At 41.1% G+C, this 18,506-nt stretch overlaps 1 protein-coding gene across 2 annotated transcripts in view; it reads left to right on the top strand.

Moving 5' to 3' along the window:
* Positions 1 to 18,506, top strand: part of kcnq1.2 (potassium voltage-gated channel, KQT-like subfamily, member 1.2) — a 207,018-nt gene that overhangs the window by 128,992 nt on the left and 59,520 nt on the right. For both annotated transcript variants that reach the window (XM_028004588.1, XM_028004596.1), the window contains 2 exons: positions 1,163 to 1,203; positions 4,338 to 4,399. In XM_028004588.1, coding sequence (XP_027860389.1) covers positions 1,163 to 1,203; positions 4,338 to 4,399 — 103 coding nt within the window. The remainder of the gene's footprint in view (positions 1 to 1,162; positions 1,204 to 4,337; positions 4,400 to 18,506) is intronic.

Consider the following 18,506-nt stretch of genomic DNA (forward strand, 5'->3'; position numbering starts at 1 on the left):
TCAAAGTGTGTTGCAATTATGAAACAAGCAATAAACATTACATTTTGTTAAATGCAATCATCAAAATCGTCAATCATGATTTTTCTAGAGAAATTTTGGAAAGCGTGTATTCAAGCATGATTGACTGGCCTAATACCCTCCTCCTGACTCTGATTGGTTGTTTCTGACTGAGTGGTGTATTTCTGCAGATAGCGCTGGGAGCACTGGGAGGAGATGGAGAAGCTCCATATTTTCACAGATGAAATGTCTCATACTGTACTGACACCACACTGTGAAATTTGAACAAATATGTAAAAAGAGCACAAATAAAACAAATAGTTTTTAAAATAAAAGTTGCATACTGCAGGTTTAGAGTGAACAATCAAAAAAATGCTTAGTGTGGTTTGAGGTCAATAATTATGGCAATGTTATTTCTTATGTCATCTTTAACCATGGCTGAATTAATAAACATCAACTAAAGTTTTATTTTTTCCGCACTTGTTTGTAAGATGGAGGATGTTTCGGCGTAATATTAAGAGACAAATAATAATATCCCCAAAAAAAAAAATCCCAAATTACTTTTGGAAAACAACACAGATGAGATATAAAAAAAACAATGACATGAGTAGTAAGAAATGTAAAAACTTTTACTGGATATGTCTTCACAGTTTTTGGCATACTTTGTTGTATCTTTAATGTTTTGATAAATGACGTCACTGACAATCTTTGTTAGTGATCCCATAAATGTTAAGTTTCAAATAGGAAGCAATGATAAATAAGGCAAAAGCTTGTTGATACTTTGAGTAGAGTTCAAAATAATTATTTTGGTGTTTTACATTAAGTGCCAGACCGACTCATAAAAAGCTACCACTGACTTCACCACAATCGCCTATTATTAAAATAATTAGCTTAAAAGAAACAGTGAAGCAAGTTTGTTTTGGATCAACGGCAAATGCTAAGGCTGTTAAATAATATGTTATTTACTCACTTCGATTTTCAGATCTCCGCTGTAGGGTAGGGAGGATTTCTACTGCACTTCATTACTGTATTTTCGTGTAAAGATGAATCGGTTTGTCTTGTGTTTCTTCCTTGTTTAACAGTTACCATAACAAGCTGTCCGGCCAGATTAATCTCTGCTGCATCTGTTTTTAATTTTTCTCTGTTTTTATCTGCTCTCCGTCAGGCTGGATGGCACCCTCGGGAAGCCAGGAATGTTTTTGCCAGGTAAACACCAAAGAAAAAGGCTGGATCTGACAGACGGACAACCATCACTCCTCACTCCACCTCTGTGTTTATAGCTCACACATGCTCAAGCACCACCAGACTAAATACAAGAGAATGACAGGACCGTAATGTTTGCGCTCACGGCTGTTTGGATGTGTGTTTTTGTGTTTATAAGCGCTTGAATTTGGCTCGTTGGGCCGTGTGCCGCCATTTATTGGCACCTCTGCGTAAATTCCTGTCAGACGACTTACAAACACTCGTTTGTTACATTACTTTCAAACTGTCTAAGCGGTCCCATCGGTTGCATCGACTGCTACTGGAGCTTCCTTGTCGACTAACGTCGCTGCTGACCAGAGAAAAGCAAAACCTAAACTGAACAGGAGCAAAGCTAAAGGTGAAACGGTAGCTTCTTGATCCAACACGAAATGTGTTGATATGACCAAACATGCAATGCTAATAAAGTTAACAAAAATTAAAGAGTTCAGAATTTTTTTTTTTTTTTTTACCCCTCCAGGGGATCTTTTGTGGGCTCTAGTGTCCCTTATATGAATGTAGGCTGACAGGAAAGGGGGATGGAGAGGGTGGAAGACATGCGGCAAATGTCGTCGGGTCCAGGAGTCGAACCCGTGACGGTGCGTCAAGGACTCAAGGCCTCCAAATATGGGTCGCGCTAACCCCTACGCCAGTGGTCCCCAACCATTTTATCACCGCGGACCGGTCAAGACCTGGCAATTTTGCTGCGGCCCGGGGGGGGGCAGGAACCGTCAGATAATGCTTCTGCATGTTGGTGTTCCCGCTAAAGCCTTTTTTTTATTATTTTGGCCCCGATTTTCCCTTTACGACAATCTTACAACGTCCTGCAGTGTGTGGTGTGTTGAATATGTCCGATCTAAAATCGGGCATATTCAACATTATCTTGGCCCGATTATCTCAACCTGTGGGGTTTTTTCCCTGACTGGGAGCGAGAACACAACCTGTTGAATGTGACAGGTAGCCAATCAGAAAGCGCCGTGACGTAAGAACGGAGGGGAATCTGAGAGTCCGGTGGACATCGGAAGTGATATGTGAAAATGTTTATTACTATATGTAAAGGCCATTTTTAGATATGTTTATTATATGTGGTTATGTTTATTCAGTTAAATTGTTAACTACGAAAAAACATAACTCACCTCCAAATCATAGTGCAGCAAATAGAGCGGCTGATCCCGCCATCTTTTATCAAACGCCTTTTCTTTTTTATTGCTTAAAATGAGCCACAAACTATCACTGCTGCTTCTACATCGTCATCCATGTTTGATTATTCTAAATTCACGTATGGTATGTTGGGGGTTTTACTGGATTTTCTTCTGGAATCGGGATGTTCGTGAGTGGAATCGGTTCTGTGGTGTGTTGCTCCTGCCGTGTGGCTGGACACACGAACCGACCGAACCTGTTGGACTTTTATCGGCTCTGTGGTCACAGAAGTTTGGAAAATTGGCCGACAATCCTAAAATCGTGCCGTGTGAACCAGACTTAAAACTCACAAGCTCCACTCCTCTCATCTTGTCTCGACCACCGCCCTAACGCTCTCTGACTCTGGTCGCTATGGTAACGTTTACATATCCCTTCAAAATAAGACACAGATGCGCCACAAAAACCAACATTTTACTTTTGTGAAAATTTTAACTCATGATAACGACAAATCAGTGGGAGCCCTGAGCTCATTTCTCTGCAACCAGACGGTTCTACCTGGGAGAGATGAGAGACAATGACACCAGAAGTGTTGCTGATGCTCAGGGTTCTTGGTCTCTACGTGGCGAAGCAGTTTGAAGCTTCGTTGCCTCATTAACGAGCTGCAGAGCTTGGAATGTGGGAATCACCTACCGGGATAAATCCATTCTCCTGTCTCTTCTCTGGGCTTTTTTCCCTTCGCAAAGAAACTTTCCAAAGAATCTGATCTCTTGCTGCTTGTGGGCTCAATGTTGGCGCTCAAGACGTAACCGAGAGAATCCGGTTAAAGGATTTTCAAAATAAAAGATCCTACAGACTCAAATAATACATAAAACGTAAATTTTTAATTATTTCTTGCGCGACCCGGTACCAATTGGTCCGCGGACCCGGGGTTGGGGACCACTGCCCTACGCCACCACAGCACGGCCAAGAGTTCAGAATTTTTAAAGTGAGGTTAGCATGTTACCTGTGAGGCCGAACTCTGGCTTGCTCTTCGTTTTGTATAAATCCAAATTAGATAAACAAATTACTAGCTAACAACTAATCTGGGAGGGGCTAAGACCACAGCTGACTGCTGCCATCCTGAAGATTAAATCGCCAAAGAATGATATTAGTTTATCACAGTTTTATGAACCCTTATCTACCTGTAACAGCTTATTTATCTGTGTTGTGAACCCACAAAGACAGGTGTATATATAACTTATTATTTTTTGTCTTTGGTTATTTTAAGTGGTCAGTTTCTGTTGAGGATTGAGAATACAGTCAGACAGAGAAAGACTGGGACGCACTACTGATTTATTTCAGATCATAAAACAATGTCATTAATTGTTTCAGTAACACTTTATTTGATGGTGTGTGCATAAGACTGACATGACACTGTCATAAATACGACATAACACCTCTCATAAACATGCAGGAGTCTTTAGGAATGTTTACGGCTGTTGTCATGTAGAGTCTTTCAGTAAATAATGACACTTCTAATGCAAAGCTGACAATTTTAATGAACTTTTAAAGGGGGTCCTTTGTGGGCTCTAGTGTCCCTTATATGTCCCTTGGCGGTATGAGTGAATGTAATTCATTGATTTCTACAGTTCCTAAGTTTTTCAGAAATAACGAGCTGTCCTACTCAGTTATAGCCCGTGTAAGCAATCAATTATTTAATGTACTTCCTCCTACTGCCCTCCTACTCATTTCGCATGCCCTTACCTGTCATTCACTGGTGCCAATGGATGATGGTAATTACAGTTCGGAGCCTTCCGAGCTCCATAAAAACAAATCGCGAATGCATTCTGCCTCCACATCTGTCTTCATCTCTTATGGATAAATGCCAAGGTTTATCTTGGGATTTGTCATCAAGTAACGTTAGTTAAGCTATCGAGTGTTTTCTGAATGTTTTTCCCCCCCCTTTTCTTCCAATTCACTAGGAAAGGGGGAAGATAAAGAGTACCCAACCATTGGAGCACGCATGATCAGAATGGAAGATAAGGTAGGCACGCCACAGTGTGCGTGTTTTGACTTTAAGCGAGACTGATCAGATTACTTTGGGTGTTGAGGAGTGGAGAACTGATTTGATTTTGCCATCTTGTTGATGCTGTCGGACGAGTGAGTGTGGTGGAGTTTTATGTCGTGACCTTACCGGCATTTGTCACTCATTATTATTTTTTCTTAACTTGTTGTGTCACATTGGTCCACCCATTCTGCTGTTGTAAGAATTAAATGCTTCATTTTGCTACATAGATGACCAGATCTTAACCGAGGCATAACCAAAACACAGCGGCTGCTTTTGCAGGAAGAGAGTGAATTGTGATGTCAACGCTGCTTGAGACGACCTGTTAAGTGGACGATGCTTTCTCTATGGCAAACCTGAAGAATACTAACCGAGGTGCAGGGAACACGTGGGATGATAATATTAGGCTCTAAAGTAAGACTTCTCAAGTGGACCTGATAGTGGATGAGAGGAACTCGGGAAGGAGGAGAGAAAATAAATGTCCTGGACTTCATCCAGCGCGTGAACCAGCCAAGTAGTGAAGATTAGATCTTGTCTGGATTGTAGCAAGTAGTCTAAGCAAAAGATATTAGCCGCCCGTTAATAAAGGAGGAAGTTGGTGTTTGCCCAGCCCAACCTCGTTTTGGATATCAGATATCAACATTGGGGCTTCGAGCTGCTCTTGAGAACACCATGCATCAGTCTTCATGAAACTATATCGCAACACAGAAGGAGGGACATTAGGAGAGGATGTATACATAAAGTATGACTGTTTGCTCACTAAAGAAACAACAACGATTTAGCTGTTTTTATTACTATTGAGGAGTTTTACTTCTTGGAACGTAAAAAGGCGAACTGTCCTTACTTTTTATCCGACTCTCCAGACTAAGGCTGCCGTTGTCCTCCTATAGATGTCGAGCCTTTAAACTCCAATTTAAACTAAATCTGCCTATATCCCAACTTTCAGATTTTTTTTTTTCAGGATTCTAAAACCTGAAATAAATATAAATATTCATCTGAAGCAATATTTGGTTGACAATAATATCTTAAGTGAAGATGTGTCTGGCTTTAACTCTGGCATTGTGAAATGAGCTGTTCTTAAACAGACTTACTGATAATTGGTTGAGTAATTAACCTTCATGCGGTTTTAGAGGCTCTATTTAAACCTGTGCTATTTTACTTTGTTATTATTAACATTGGGATCACCGTGTCTCTTGTAAATATATATGCAATCATGTATTTTATGTCACATATTTTTTTTATTCAAGTTTCATTATGTTTGTAAAAAATCAGTTTCCACTTTAACATCAAAGGTTTCTTTGTATATTTTTATTGTCAAATAGGCCAAATTTGATTGTTCACAATTAATTTGTCAAAGGGATAAAAAAGGTAAAACATTTGAAGTTCATTCGATCCTGTATTTGAGTGCATTCTTAACACAATTTACTTAGATTATTTATTTAATCTTTACAGTAAGTGAAAACTTAATGTTTTTGTGTTTGAAGGAGCGTCTTCAGCTTTTACATGGACTGTCTGTGACTCCATAAGACGGACATTTCACCTGTATGCTGACTGATCTGATTTCTCCTGTTTACTCTAAGTCTGCTGCGTTGCTGCTTATTCCGTTTTCTCTCGTGGTTCTGATGTTTTGAATGTAAGGCTCACCTCAACATGAGGTTATTCTGAGGTGAAAACAATTCCTATACAATAGAACAATGCATTCTGCAGCCATTCAAGTCGGCCAGCTCAGGATTTCCCTCACTTTCCTGGATACGGTAAGGTAAATACCTCACTGTCTCTATGCGCCCATTACCACGGCTGTTTGCATGCGTTAGTCATTCCCAGACGTCTTTGTTTTGGAGAGGGAGGACTAATGATCTTGAACCGATGTACATTGAAAGCCCTGAAGACCTCCCTCAGACTGTGTCACGGCCCACTGGCGTTGGCCGTCATGTTGTAATCACGGTCTCCCGATTGGGAACACAAACTTGTGTTTAGAAGATACCTAAGACACTTCACCTCCCGCTTCGCCTCCTTCATCCTCGCCTTCGATCTGGACATGAAGCCGGTATAACTTCAAAACAAACGGGTAAATTTAGGAATATTATCTTTAAAAAAAAAAAAAAAGACTTTACTTCTAATCAGAGCTTCATTTGTTTTGGTGCCACAACCGGCTTTCACAAAGTGTAATGCTAAAACAGCTGCAAGAATCTGTGTCAGCCATAAAACCTTCATAATTACTGTTTTCCTCTGGAGTGCCCACCCACTGCCCGTCTTTCGTTTCTGCTCATGTGAATTTCTTGTTTTGATGGTCCTATGGGGGGGGACACCTGTTACACAGATGAGGTACACCTGCTGCCCCTTTGGGCAGCAGGTGTACGAACCTATTGTCCCATGTCTCCATCTACACTGTAAAAAATAAGTGGACAAAACCAACATGTTAATGTTAACAGACCAGTCTTCAAGCTTCAGGTTTTTTTAGCTAGTGAAATCTCGGTTCAGCAGGACTGACTAGGCACACCCTGTGGGATCTCATGTTTTCTCCATCATTCTGCTTAAACAAAGGAGTAATATTTGATTTGATTGCTCAAATGAAAAGTATTTCTTATTGGCAGAATGTCAAAAATGTTTAAATACGCTACTTGCAAGTCTCTAAAGACTCAAATTAGCATTTTGTGAGAAGTAAGTCAGTAGTGAGTTGATGTGAGAGACTGTTGCATTTGTGGATAATTTTTAAAGGAAGTGCTTTTAATTTGGATGACCAAATATGCTTTTTGTAATGGTGCTTCAGAGGTAAGCTAAATTAAATCTTTGATTTGAAACAACTGAAAGTCATTTAGCCGTTTAGTCATCCTTGTAATTCTGCAAGAAACACAAAGATTGATCTCATTCTTCAGCTTTGGTTTTTGAAGATAACATTTTTGGAGAATCTGGAGGGTTTTTTTTATCCACCAACGTGTTTCCATAGTTCCACCGAAAGCCCACTATCTTGCTTGATAGGTTTGTTTTTTACAGACGTACAAAAAGGTTGACGCTACGATAATATTTACACCCAGCAGCGTATCTTTGTGTGCAATTCAGTCATAAGGCAGATACTCAATTGAATTTAATCCTGGTCGAATTAAATTTCAGAATGCGGAAAAACTGAAACAGCGTAAAGTCTCAAACGTCAGTCAATCAGTCAGTCAGAGGACTGGAGCGTTGTCCTGTCCTGTAGAAAGAATTTGTGATCACCAGTTTCACTCACTGTTTGCTTTACTCTTAAAACCCTGTTTGTTTAAAATCCCATGCAGCACTTTTTCAAACAGCCAAAACAACAACGATCAAAAGATAAATTGCACGAACTAAACAGGGTGATAAATTATAAGGAAATCAAATTCATTTAAAAGCAATTTGATTACAACTACAGTGATCTAGTGTAAGCAGGGCAGCGTTATGTCATTAATCTTCATCTTTGATCCCTCGCTGTTTGCACCAGAATCTCCCGCAGGGCGACACTTTTGTCGTTTTGTGACTGCGCATTCTTTAAATGGCTCTGCACTTTTCTTAGCTACACCGCCTTCCGCGACGTAAATCTAATCACTCACCAGGCGAAAAACCTTAGTGTCACAGTTGACTCGCTTTTGAATAGGATTTCTCCCACAGGTCCGAGGAATTATTCATAAACTGTGAGCTGACGTCTCTGTGCACACAAGTCGTGTTCCCATGCCTGTCTCATTCCTGGTCAGCTGCCAGCTTTTTTCTTCTTTTTTTTTTTTGCTTCCCCCTCCCTCCTTCAGGATAAATACTCACTCTTTGCTCCCTCTTGCTTCATAACCCTGCAGGTTCGCCATCATCCTACCGCTCCAGCTGAGGGAGATGGCGCAACTATGCTGTCAAAATTATTGTCTGCGAGACAAGTCTAGATGAATTCATCTTGTACGGGTTTAAGGCATTCTGCGTCCTGTACGGGCTCGGACGTTGATTTATCGCTCGCAGACAAAGACCCGTGAAGATCTGCGCACACACACACACACACACACACACACACACACACACACACACACACACACACACACACACACTCATGAACAAGCAGTTGATTAATCACCAGTGTGTCTAACCCCACACTCTTGAGATTGAATTCTCCGAGAGTAACTTGGAAACAAAGATGGATGACGCCCCGCGACAGCGTCTTATCTCTCTGTCAGGCGCACTCGATGAAAAATACCCGAATGACGAGCTCAAGCAGTGGCCAGTGCGGCCTGGGCATCAGCGCCGCCTTTCAGGGAGGAGGGAGGCGATTTTATTTTGCCCGGGGGCGAAATTACTCCGTCGCTTGGGTTAAACATCAAGTTCAAGTTGTAAGATGTGAACATATTTAACAATAATTTACTTGCTTTTGTGGTTATGGTCCAGTTCAAGCTGTGTTGAAATATGCTGAAACCTGGGGCTCTGCTTATACATAACAGCAGACAAAGTAGAAGATAAAAACAATACAAACAGCATTACTCAAACATATTCATAGGGACTAATCACAGCAGATTCCAAATGATGATGTCCCTGACAATATTACAAATATTATTATATAGTGAAGAACATATTTGCTTACTAATCTGACCCTTAGCAAATTGTCCTCTTGCACCCTTTGCCCTCTGAAACTGGAAACTGTAAGAGACATCAAAGGTTTTCAGGGACACTTGGAAATAAACTCACAAATAGGAATACATGGTCAGGTAATATTTTCAATGCCACAAACACTCGTGAGTTTTTTTCAATATTTGAAGTGTAAATTATGTTTGACGTTACTATTATTTTAACTGGGACAAAGTATAGCAAAGATCAAACATTGTGGATCTTTAAATATTTTACCACAATGGGAACATTTGCATTATATAGATTAGCATTATTTATGTTTTCAACAAGCAACAAAGGAAACATAATCGGAACATTTTGATCTATTATCCAAATTAAAAGTAGAAATTTGTTAGTGTATGAATTTTTGACTTATTGTACTGACAGGCATTGGAAAGACACTTGAGGATCTTTCAATTAAAATATTTTTCCTGTTTGGATCTTTTATGGGGGTTTTTAGAGATTTGAACATAACGTCTTTTAACCCTTTATCTACAACTTTTTCTTTGAACAGCAACGCACGTTTATGGTTCCATGGGGTGGAATGTCATACCTCAGTTTAAAATAAACCAAACCTTTCAACGTAATTTCAACATGTTAGGCGTATAGATAACAACAATTCAAAGGTTTGAATTCATAAGTCAGCATTGTTCAATCTGAAAAGGATGAATCTGATATTTTACTGTTTATTTATACAGTGATAATGTGCAAAATGTGATTAACCATTCAAAGGGAGATGTGCGAAAGAAATAAGAAGCTAATTTCCACCAGCAATCCCTGGACAAGTTGATATAATAAAGTATGATTTGGCAGATAATGACTTGGTAAAAAGCCAGGTTAGGAATTAATTGCAGAATGTTTGATAAGTCGTTTAGCAGATCCCACTAATAACCAAGCAAACCAACAGACAGACAATTCACAAAACCATTTCTTTGCCCTCGTCAATAGTGAGTACAAATCTGCTTATTTAACAGCCACATTTTTACCAAAAGTGTAAAGATTATTATACTTCAGTGATAAGAGACCGGACTTGGACTTGCCGATTAAAGACTTGGGAGGAGGGATGTGTGGGTGGATGATTCCTAGTCGCTTCCTTGTCCTCCTGCAGTCTTCAGCTACATACGGGGTTAAATTTGAAAAGTGTGTGCGAAAATGATGTCCAAAAAAACCCAACAAATCCGGACAAAATTCATTCATCTACATTTAATGCAGTACTTGTTTTCATGATTATCTCATCAAGATCCTATACATTTGTGTGTGTGTGGGGGGGGGGTGCGCGTGTGTGTGTGACACTGTCAGCAGCTTTCAGCAAAAACATTCAGCAGCGCGCCCTCCAGGCCGGCGCAGGCACGTCTCCGCTCAAGACATCAGTCATTATTTATGTCTCTCTAAGTACACTGCGCTGACCATAGATCACTCTCACTATGTGGTTAACTCCACTCTGCTGTATTAGGACATTTATGCTGCGCTGCGTATGTCACACTTATATCATGTGAATTAGCCATGAGGCAGACGCAGAACAATCCACGCTCTGACCTTAATAGCGTCTCAATTAGGTAAGTATGTTGTAAATTGCAGCAAGGCCAAATACTGCAAATACTTGCGGGCCGACATTGAGAGTTGTGTTTGTTAGGAGTCTGTGAGGCGTTTAGGGCCCCTCGTCTCTGAAAGCATGGCTCCGAGGGGGGCAGCGTGTGTGTGCGCGTGTGTGTTTAGACTGGTCCGATGTAGCGCCAGCGCAGAGCTTTCGAGACAAGGGTCTGGTGTTGTAAACAGCCAGGCACACATACACACACACACACACACACACACACACACAAAGATTTACAACTGGATGTCCAGGCTCGCATGAGAGCAGAAACGGCGTCACACACAAAAATTAACCTGCCCGACCGGCTGCTCCTCATTTCTACCTCAAGCTGGTGTAAAATGAACTAATGTGTAATTTTAGTCTAAATGCTAGCTGCAGCAAGATCAGCGCAAATAAACGACTAATTCTTAATACGTCCATAAAGTTCATTCTTCATAAGGAGAATGAAATAATTGATGCACTGGAATAAAAAAAGACTAGTCATAATATTTCTACTATAGAATATTTATATTTCTAACCCTAACCCCCCATCATAACTTTGCATGTGGCCTCCTAAACTTTAGAGAGACACATAAAGAGAACGTTCAAGACAGCAGTTACGCGCTGAAATATTTTATCGTGAAAAGATGTTCGACATTAATATTTTAAACAGCTTATTAATGGGTTTTATCAATTCATTCTCTTACTGCCGGCACATTCATGATCTTGATCAAATGAAACAACAAAATGAGTTTGACTCCCTGGTTTATGTGGAAGCTGCCGTATTTATAAGACTTTCGGACTTCTGCCAGTCACCCGTGTTGCATACCCAGAGGCTGAAACATTAACCCATTCATCTATGAAAAATAACCCGAGCTCAGTCAGATTGGAGAGAGACCATCTGTGAAATCAGTTTTTTCATGTTTCTGAGAAATGACTTCTTTGTTTTGCAGCTCTTGTTCAGGTGTTCATGTTTTGTTAGGCTGTGGCAACACTACATGGCCCATGATTCAGGTGACCAAAGCCATATTGGAAGTGATTTATCATTTGACAGTCAGCCCTGAATATAATCTGTTAAAAAGAAGGAGAAAAAAAAAGATTCTGGTCGTGAAACCAGTTTATTGCAGTTGAACCAAAATCAAATCTGCCTGAAGCCTTTAGACGACATAATCACGACTGATTATGTCGTCTGAAGGCTTTATGGTTTGGCAACTTGCGTGTAATACCATCAACTTCTTTACCAGCTCCAAAAATCACAAATGAACAAAGTCATGTGTCACATATTTAAATCATTAAAACTCGACTTGACTTATGAAGTCTGAAATTTACCACAATCCTGTCACTTCCTGTTTACAAACGATCTAGCATTAGCACCTCAGCACAACTCCCTGAGATAGGAAGTCAGAAACGTAGCTGTTAAAGATTCACTGCTTGACAAATTAAGCTAAATCTATTTTTATGTGTCTTCTCAAAGGAACTTGCAAAAGACAAGAATTGACAGGAAAACTACCAATTTCGTCATTTGCCCTAATGCAACCCTGCTTTGGGTTATAGATGCTCCTCCAGTAATCATTATGTCATCACCTGCCGTTCCCTGTGCTTGCTTTTGTGTCTGGACACTTGTTTGTCCTTTCCTGAACTCCCATTTACTCCTCTTCCCAGCACTCCTCGTCCCTGAGAGAATCCTTTCTGTTGTTTTCCAGTGTTTTGAGATATGTGTGTTTGGCCAATAGGAGCTCAGCAGGGAGCTGGACTGACCAGACTGGTCTAAACAAAGAGAGGAAACTTGGCAAAGGAAGCACACACATGCACACACTCTCAAAGAGAAATCCTGGAACACAGATTATCCATGGCTTGGCTGGTTTGGCTATATTCTTACTTGTAGTTGAGAAAACAACTCTCTGGATTTCTGTGCCTGGCTTGCAGGTAGCTGAATGACACAGTGACCCAGCATGCAGCTAGTTGTGTTCTCATTTGCTGATTAAGTTTATTTCTTCGATTATTTATTTATTTTGCAATAGTGATCTTTTTGAAAGGGCTGATTACTGTGAATACAAGCAGCACATGCTTCAGAAGCACCATTGTGAAACTTTTGTTTAAATGTGTAAAGATAGAAAAACTGAAATGTTACGTAAGCTTTGCACATTTTAGTCTTAGTTTTTGATCCTAAGCACTTAACTGGAATCATCCTGTTTTGGAATGTAGCATCTCCAAAAAAACAAATGGTCTTGAAACATTCCTATACATTATTGAGTCATTATGGGATCAGACGGCAAAGGGTTACAAACACATTTGTTTTCACATTTAGTATCAACTTAAATGAGCCCTATTAAGCAACATTTACATATTGCACATTTTTATGCCTCCATTTTTGTTTGAACTGCTTCTAAAAAAACACACAAAAAAACCCACTCCAAGTGATCAAAAAACCCAATTTTTGACAATGAGTTCATATTTTTGGGGGCGTTTCAAAAGCCTCCCGATTGTTATGACATATTCAACGGGCACTGTGCCATTACCTAGCAACCCCAGTTAAGCCCTACCCATTTCCTAGAGACCCCAGCAGAGCTCCAGCGGGTTTGGTCAGCTTGTTTTCCCGCTGTAAGAGCTGTACAATGGCTGCTGGAAAAATTAAAGTGTTTTGTCTTTGACTTACCATCCAGAAACCACGTCCTGCATTCTTGTTGGTTGTGCAGGAGGCTCCACTCCTGCTCTTCAAAGATGTACAGTTGTACAATTGCACATCTGTTTGCAGCCATTTTCATAAGATTTTTTCTAAAAATTATTTTGTGTAAAAAATGTAACAAACATGTTTTGTATAGCTCAGAGACATATCTAAGGTCTTTAAAAAGGTTATTTATTCATACACACAGCTTCATGTGTATTGGCCATATTAAATGTTACCTTGCTAAGACAAGAAAAGGCAAGTTGACATATTCCCACAGCAGCAAAAATGATTTTCATCTGTGTTGTGTGATTTACAGCCCGACGGACACCTGGTGTTTGTATTTGATCTAATCTAACATAAACATACCAATGCCACAATCCCCTTCGTGGTTACCTTAAGGCACTATTTTTGGCTGATCTCGGTCTTCCTCACATCGACACTTCCCACCGTTGATGTGGTGCCTTTGGAGCTTTGTGAACCAGATAGCAAGCAAAACGGGGCCGTGGCGAGCCGCTACGAGCTAGATAGCGCCCACAAGCAGGGCGCCGTTTGTAGTGGAGCCCGGTAGTAAATCATGTTTCGGCTGTGCGCTGGGGATGCAGCCCCTGGCAGCTCCCAGACGGCCTTTGGCTCTGGCTCCCCTCTCTTAGCGCCACTCTCTAATTTCAGAGCCGGGACCCTGCCTACTACTGTGTCTTTACCGCATTCCCACAAACCAGAGACGGACAGTCTGCCTGCATGTCTGGCTGCTCGCTTTCCATCCCTCGGTCTTTGCTTTTCTTCTTTCGTGTTTTTTTGTCTCTCTATCACTTTTTTTCTCTCTCTCTCACTCTCACTCCATTCGTTGGCCTGCTATGCTATACTCTCTTTTTCTTCTGTGGCTGTTGGTCTGTCGTTCCTCGAGGGTGCCCTTCTCATTTCCCCTGTGTCTGTCTGTTTCTCTGCCTGCAGGATTACAGGCCTGTAGTCTCACTCGCAGCATCTAAATCATCCAGCTCCTTGCCACTGTCTCTTGTCATCAGTCCCGCTCCTAGTTTCTGCTGGCATCTCTCTAATTCCTACAGCGGGTCAGCTCTTTGGCTGTAAATGCCCCCGCTACGTTTTTATTTTAATTGCTCAACTTTCACAGGGCCCTGTGAGATATTTCAGGTCATATATTTTACCGTCTTGGCCAATTGCCCGAGCCACTTTTAGTTGGATCTCACCACTAATATACTACTTCATCAACCAGTTCATTATCAACGCTGAGGCGTAAGCGTGCTTAAACAGGTTACGCAGGGGTCAGCGTATAGTTCACGGAACCGGAGCCTGTGTTTTAATGGGACCCACATTCTTGCTATTACACAGTGCTAAAAGGCTCTGGTGCCACCTTACTTTTAAGTGTTACTCAATCTCAGTCTACTGCGTGAAACAATAAAAGAGCTGTGAACAATGCCAACATGTTTAAATTACCCCCGGGGCCTCAAGTGCAAATGTCACCACTGTTAAACCAAGCTGGTACCTGGGGAACTCGTAATGGGTAGTGTGTGTGTGTGTGTGTGCGTGTGTGTGTGTGTGTGTAGGGGTGTGTGCACGAGCTCTGACATACGGCTGTTTTTGTAAGAGCTGGATATCAGGTTTGTTTACGCATAGCACAAGGCCCTTCAAGGTTAATCCTTGTTGAAGTCCAAATGGTCTCCTTGCAATTTTATTATTTATTTTTTTTAAGAAAATGATATGATAAACCACGATCGACCACAAACCTCTGGGCTAATTTTTGAAAGAAAACGACGATTGATGTCTAAGTACGTGTAAATGTATTAGACAAGTCAAAGGTGAAAAACATCTGCATAAAGGTGTCCGATTACACAATCACATGTTAAAAGGCAGCTGCTGGTTAAAGCTGGGGGATGTAACTTTATTTTTTTTTAAATAATTGTTTTGAAACTGTCACCTTTCAAAGTGTTGCCCTTGACAAACCTTGTCATGTGTAAAGGTTTGTCCTACATGCACAAAGAACATGTTATTTCACTAAGAGTTTTTTTTTTTTTAATGTTTTGGTGGCAGTGAAAGTCTCGGCCTTCAGTTTTGACATGGGAAAGAAAATGTAACTTTGTTAGTTGTCAAAGAGAGGTCAATGGATCCACAAAGTCCACTGGATTCACCTTTTCTTGATGCATCAGCAGAAAATGTTGGCTTATTCTCAAACTTCAGGCCTCTCTGTGTTGAACCGACTTCCTTTATATTGAGAAAGAAAACGTTGTAGACTTTATTAGGGCTGAGGGTGTCAAGATATAGCAGACCTAGGCTTATTATGATTTGAGCAAACTGTTACTAATGCAGGCGTGTTTATGACTGTGTAAATATTTGACTGGGCATCTTTGGGTTTAGATATTGGTCCTGTGATAATCCATGCCCAGACACATCCCTCAGGCAGCGGTGGAGGTTAATGGCACCCAAGGTAAATCATGCTATGTGCGTTCACCCAACTTGATCTGTCCGGGCCAAGTTTCTGTTTGCTTAAATACCCCGAGCGTTTTGCAGGATATTTAATGGGCTTATCTGTATTCCATAGTGGGCTTCTATTCTTGGCAAATGTGTAATCATTTTATGGAAATGTGTGCTTTTCTAAATCTGTGGGCTTTGTGTTTCCCTGAAGTACAATTAAAGCGGCACACCTTTCAGTTGTAGGTAATTAACTTTGTGATCCAAACAGAGCACAAGGCTCGCCTTGTCGAGCTTGGTGCAACGCATGCAATCAGGGAGCTGCCGTTTGGTTCTTCATTTGTGTATGGGCAAATGAAGAACCAAACGGCAGTCGTATATCAATACAACTGGATATTTACAGTTGTATTGAACGGTAGCTATTAAGAACAAGGTCACCCACGTTGTGTCTTTATGGGGATATCATTTACCCGTGCCATAAATAAAGTGCCAGAAAGCAAAGGGGTTAAGTTACTCCTGTTTGTACGGTCACATATCTTCTGTGTCAAAGCAACTGCTGTACAAAAGTCTGAGTTATTCCAATTGGCTCCTGTGGAGGAGGGGATTTATTATTGGGTTTGATTACTCATGACTGATGCACTAAAGCACCTTTGTTACAGCAGAGTAGCCCTTTTCTGTCCTCTTTGTACTTCTCCTACAGATGTTCTCGATCATTCTAGCACAGTGGCACCTTTCTTCTGTGTTTACGGCTAAATATCTCTAAATAAAGATGAAAAGAGAAACAGCTGCACCACACGACTCTTTTTAATAGACCTAATCATCACTTTTATCTCCCAGCCGTGGGAGACTGAGCTGCTCACTCCACACTCAGTGGGTCCACAGAAACACACACCACAAAACTTGATTGGCCTTAATTGGCCGTTCTTATAATTTGAGAACGGCACCAGCGTTTTCATTACAAATGTAAATGCAAATGTTTGTTGATATTCTGCTAATGTTGACAAGACTCGCATTTGCGGTGTTTTCATAAAAAACGAAATGAAATTAAGGTCACATACGAATAAGCCTGTTCACACAATAAGTCATTAAAAATCATGGCAGTGACGGATGTAAGCTTGTGACATGAAATGTATTCATACGTCAGCAATGGCGGTAGCGCTCATCGCCTATCAGCCGCCAGAGGAGGTGTCAGCGTCTAATTTGGGTGTTAGAGCGACAAACCCATTGCAGTTGGAAGTGGCCACGTACGCAGCGCTTTGAAGAAATTGGAAGAGCTCAGGATTCAACACGTTTGAATGACGCATAACTTTTTATTTACTGCTGTGAGAGCAGCAGCATGGCGGAGCCAAAAAACCCCAAAAAGAAACCATCATCCTGATATCACTTCCTGTTGTCTTCCTCATGACAACAGGAAGTGGTAGGTAGATTTAGTAGTGGTAGAAAAACCACCTCATCTTGGCGCAAAAGCTTTTTTTTTCTTTTTCTCGAAGAACGTGAGTTGTTTTTTTTTTTTTAATTGCCGTGTTGCCATTAAGCTAATTTATTTTTTTGTCATTTCAAGTTGCGCAATTTTATGGTTAATGGAAACGCACCTACAGACACAGGAATCTCTACTAGGATATTTCCCCACAATCTACTGAACTTCTGCCCATCCACAATCAATTTCAGCCTTGTTATGGTGGAAGAAATGACATTTATGTCAGCTTTTCACTGAAAATTGCAAGTTTCACATGCAAGGAAAAAAAATCTAATAGATTTTTATGGAAGAAAAATACAACAGGAGTATCCAAAACACATCCATCATTCCAGAAGGTCAGTTGCGATGATGCACTAACTCTCGTTCCCAAGGCAGGTCAGAACTCTGTTAGATAAAGACAAACAGACAACGATAGGATGAGAGACAGATGAAAGTCTGGAGGTCTCGATATGATACTGTATGTCTCCGCCGTTACTGAGAAGGATAAGGGAGGCTGAAAGACTCCAAGCTAAAGCGCCTGATAAGAAGAAGAGGAGATAAAAGGTTGCAGTGAACTTCAGACAGGGACAAGAATGAAGGAGAAGGCCAGGCTGACTAAAGCTATTTCTCTACATTTATACCCAGAACGAAAGACCAAAAGAAGAATGACGAAGAGCATCGTGGACAGAAGAGGGCAGGAGAGGCTCTCAAGAACATGTTGAACTCGGTGTGTGTAGCTGTGTGTGCGTTCTTGCTCACCTAGTTTTGTTCAAACTGAGATTGTGGAAACTTTGTGAATGTGTACGTGAAACATTGTGTCAAGAGCACCTTAGTGTCGGCACACTTTGCTCATCTGCTGCCTCAACCAGATTACTCTGCTCCCTTTTTTTCTGCCTCCCCTGTTTCTCCATCACTCAACCCCCAGCTTGCTCTGGATTGAGTTCCCGTCTCCTCTCCAGGCCCTTCCAGCTCATTCCCCGCCACGGGAGAGGAGTTTAAATCACTAGCTTCTCTCTCCCCGCCCCACCTCCTACACAAACTTTACTCCTTTCCTCCCTTTTCAGATTGAGTCAAGAGGGGGGTTGGGTTTTGACTGCCGCTTTTGACTACTGTGGGAATGCAGGTGTTAAATGAGGTTACATCTGTGTGTTTGCGTGCGTGTGTGTATTAGTGCCCTTGGGATTGTCCAGCCCCATCCAGTCAGCCAGAATATAGTCTGTCGTATGCAGCACTAACCTCCGAGAGTCTGCCCTGAGTTTTTACAGCATCACATTAAAACATACAGACGCCATAAATTCACAGCAATTTCTACTGACATAACTTTTACAGCACTGAAACCGGAATCTGAGCGAACATGTAGATAAAGGAGGCGAGC

This window comes from Xiphophorus couchianus, chromosome 2 (genome assembly GCF_001444195.1).
Source record: "Xiphophorus couchianus chromosome 2, X_couchianus-1.0, whole genome shotgun sequence".
NCBI lineage: Eukaryota > Metazoa > Chordata > Actinopteri > Cyprinodontiformes > Poeciliidae > Xiphophorus > Xiphophorus couchianus.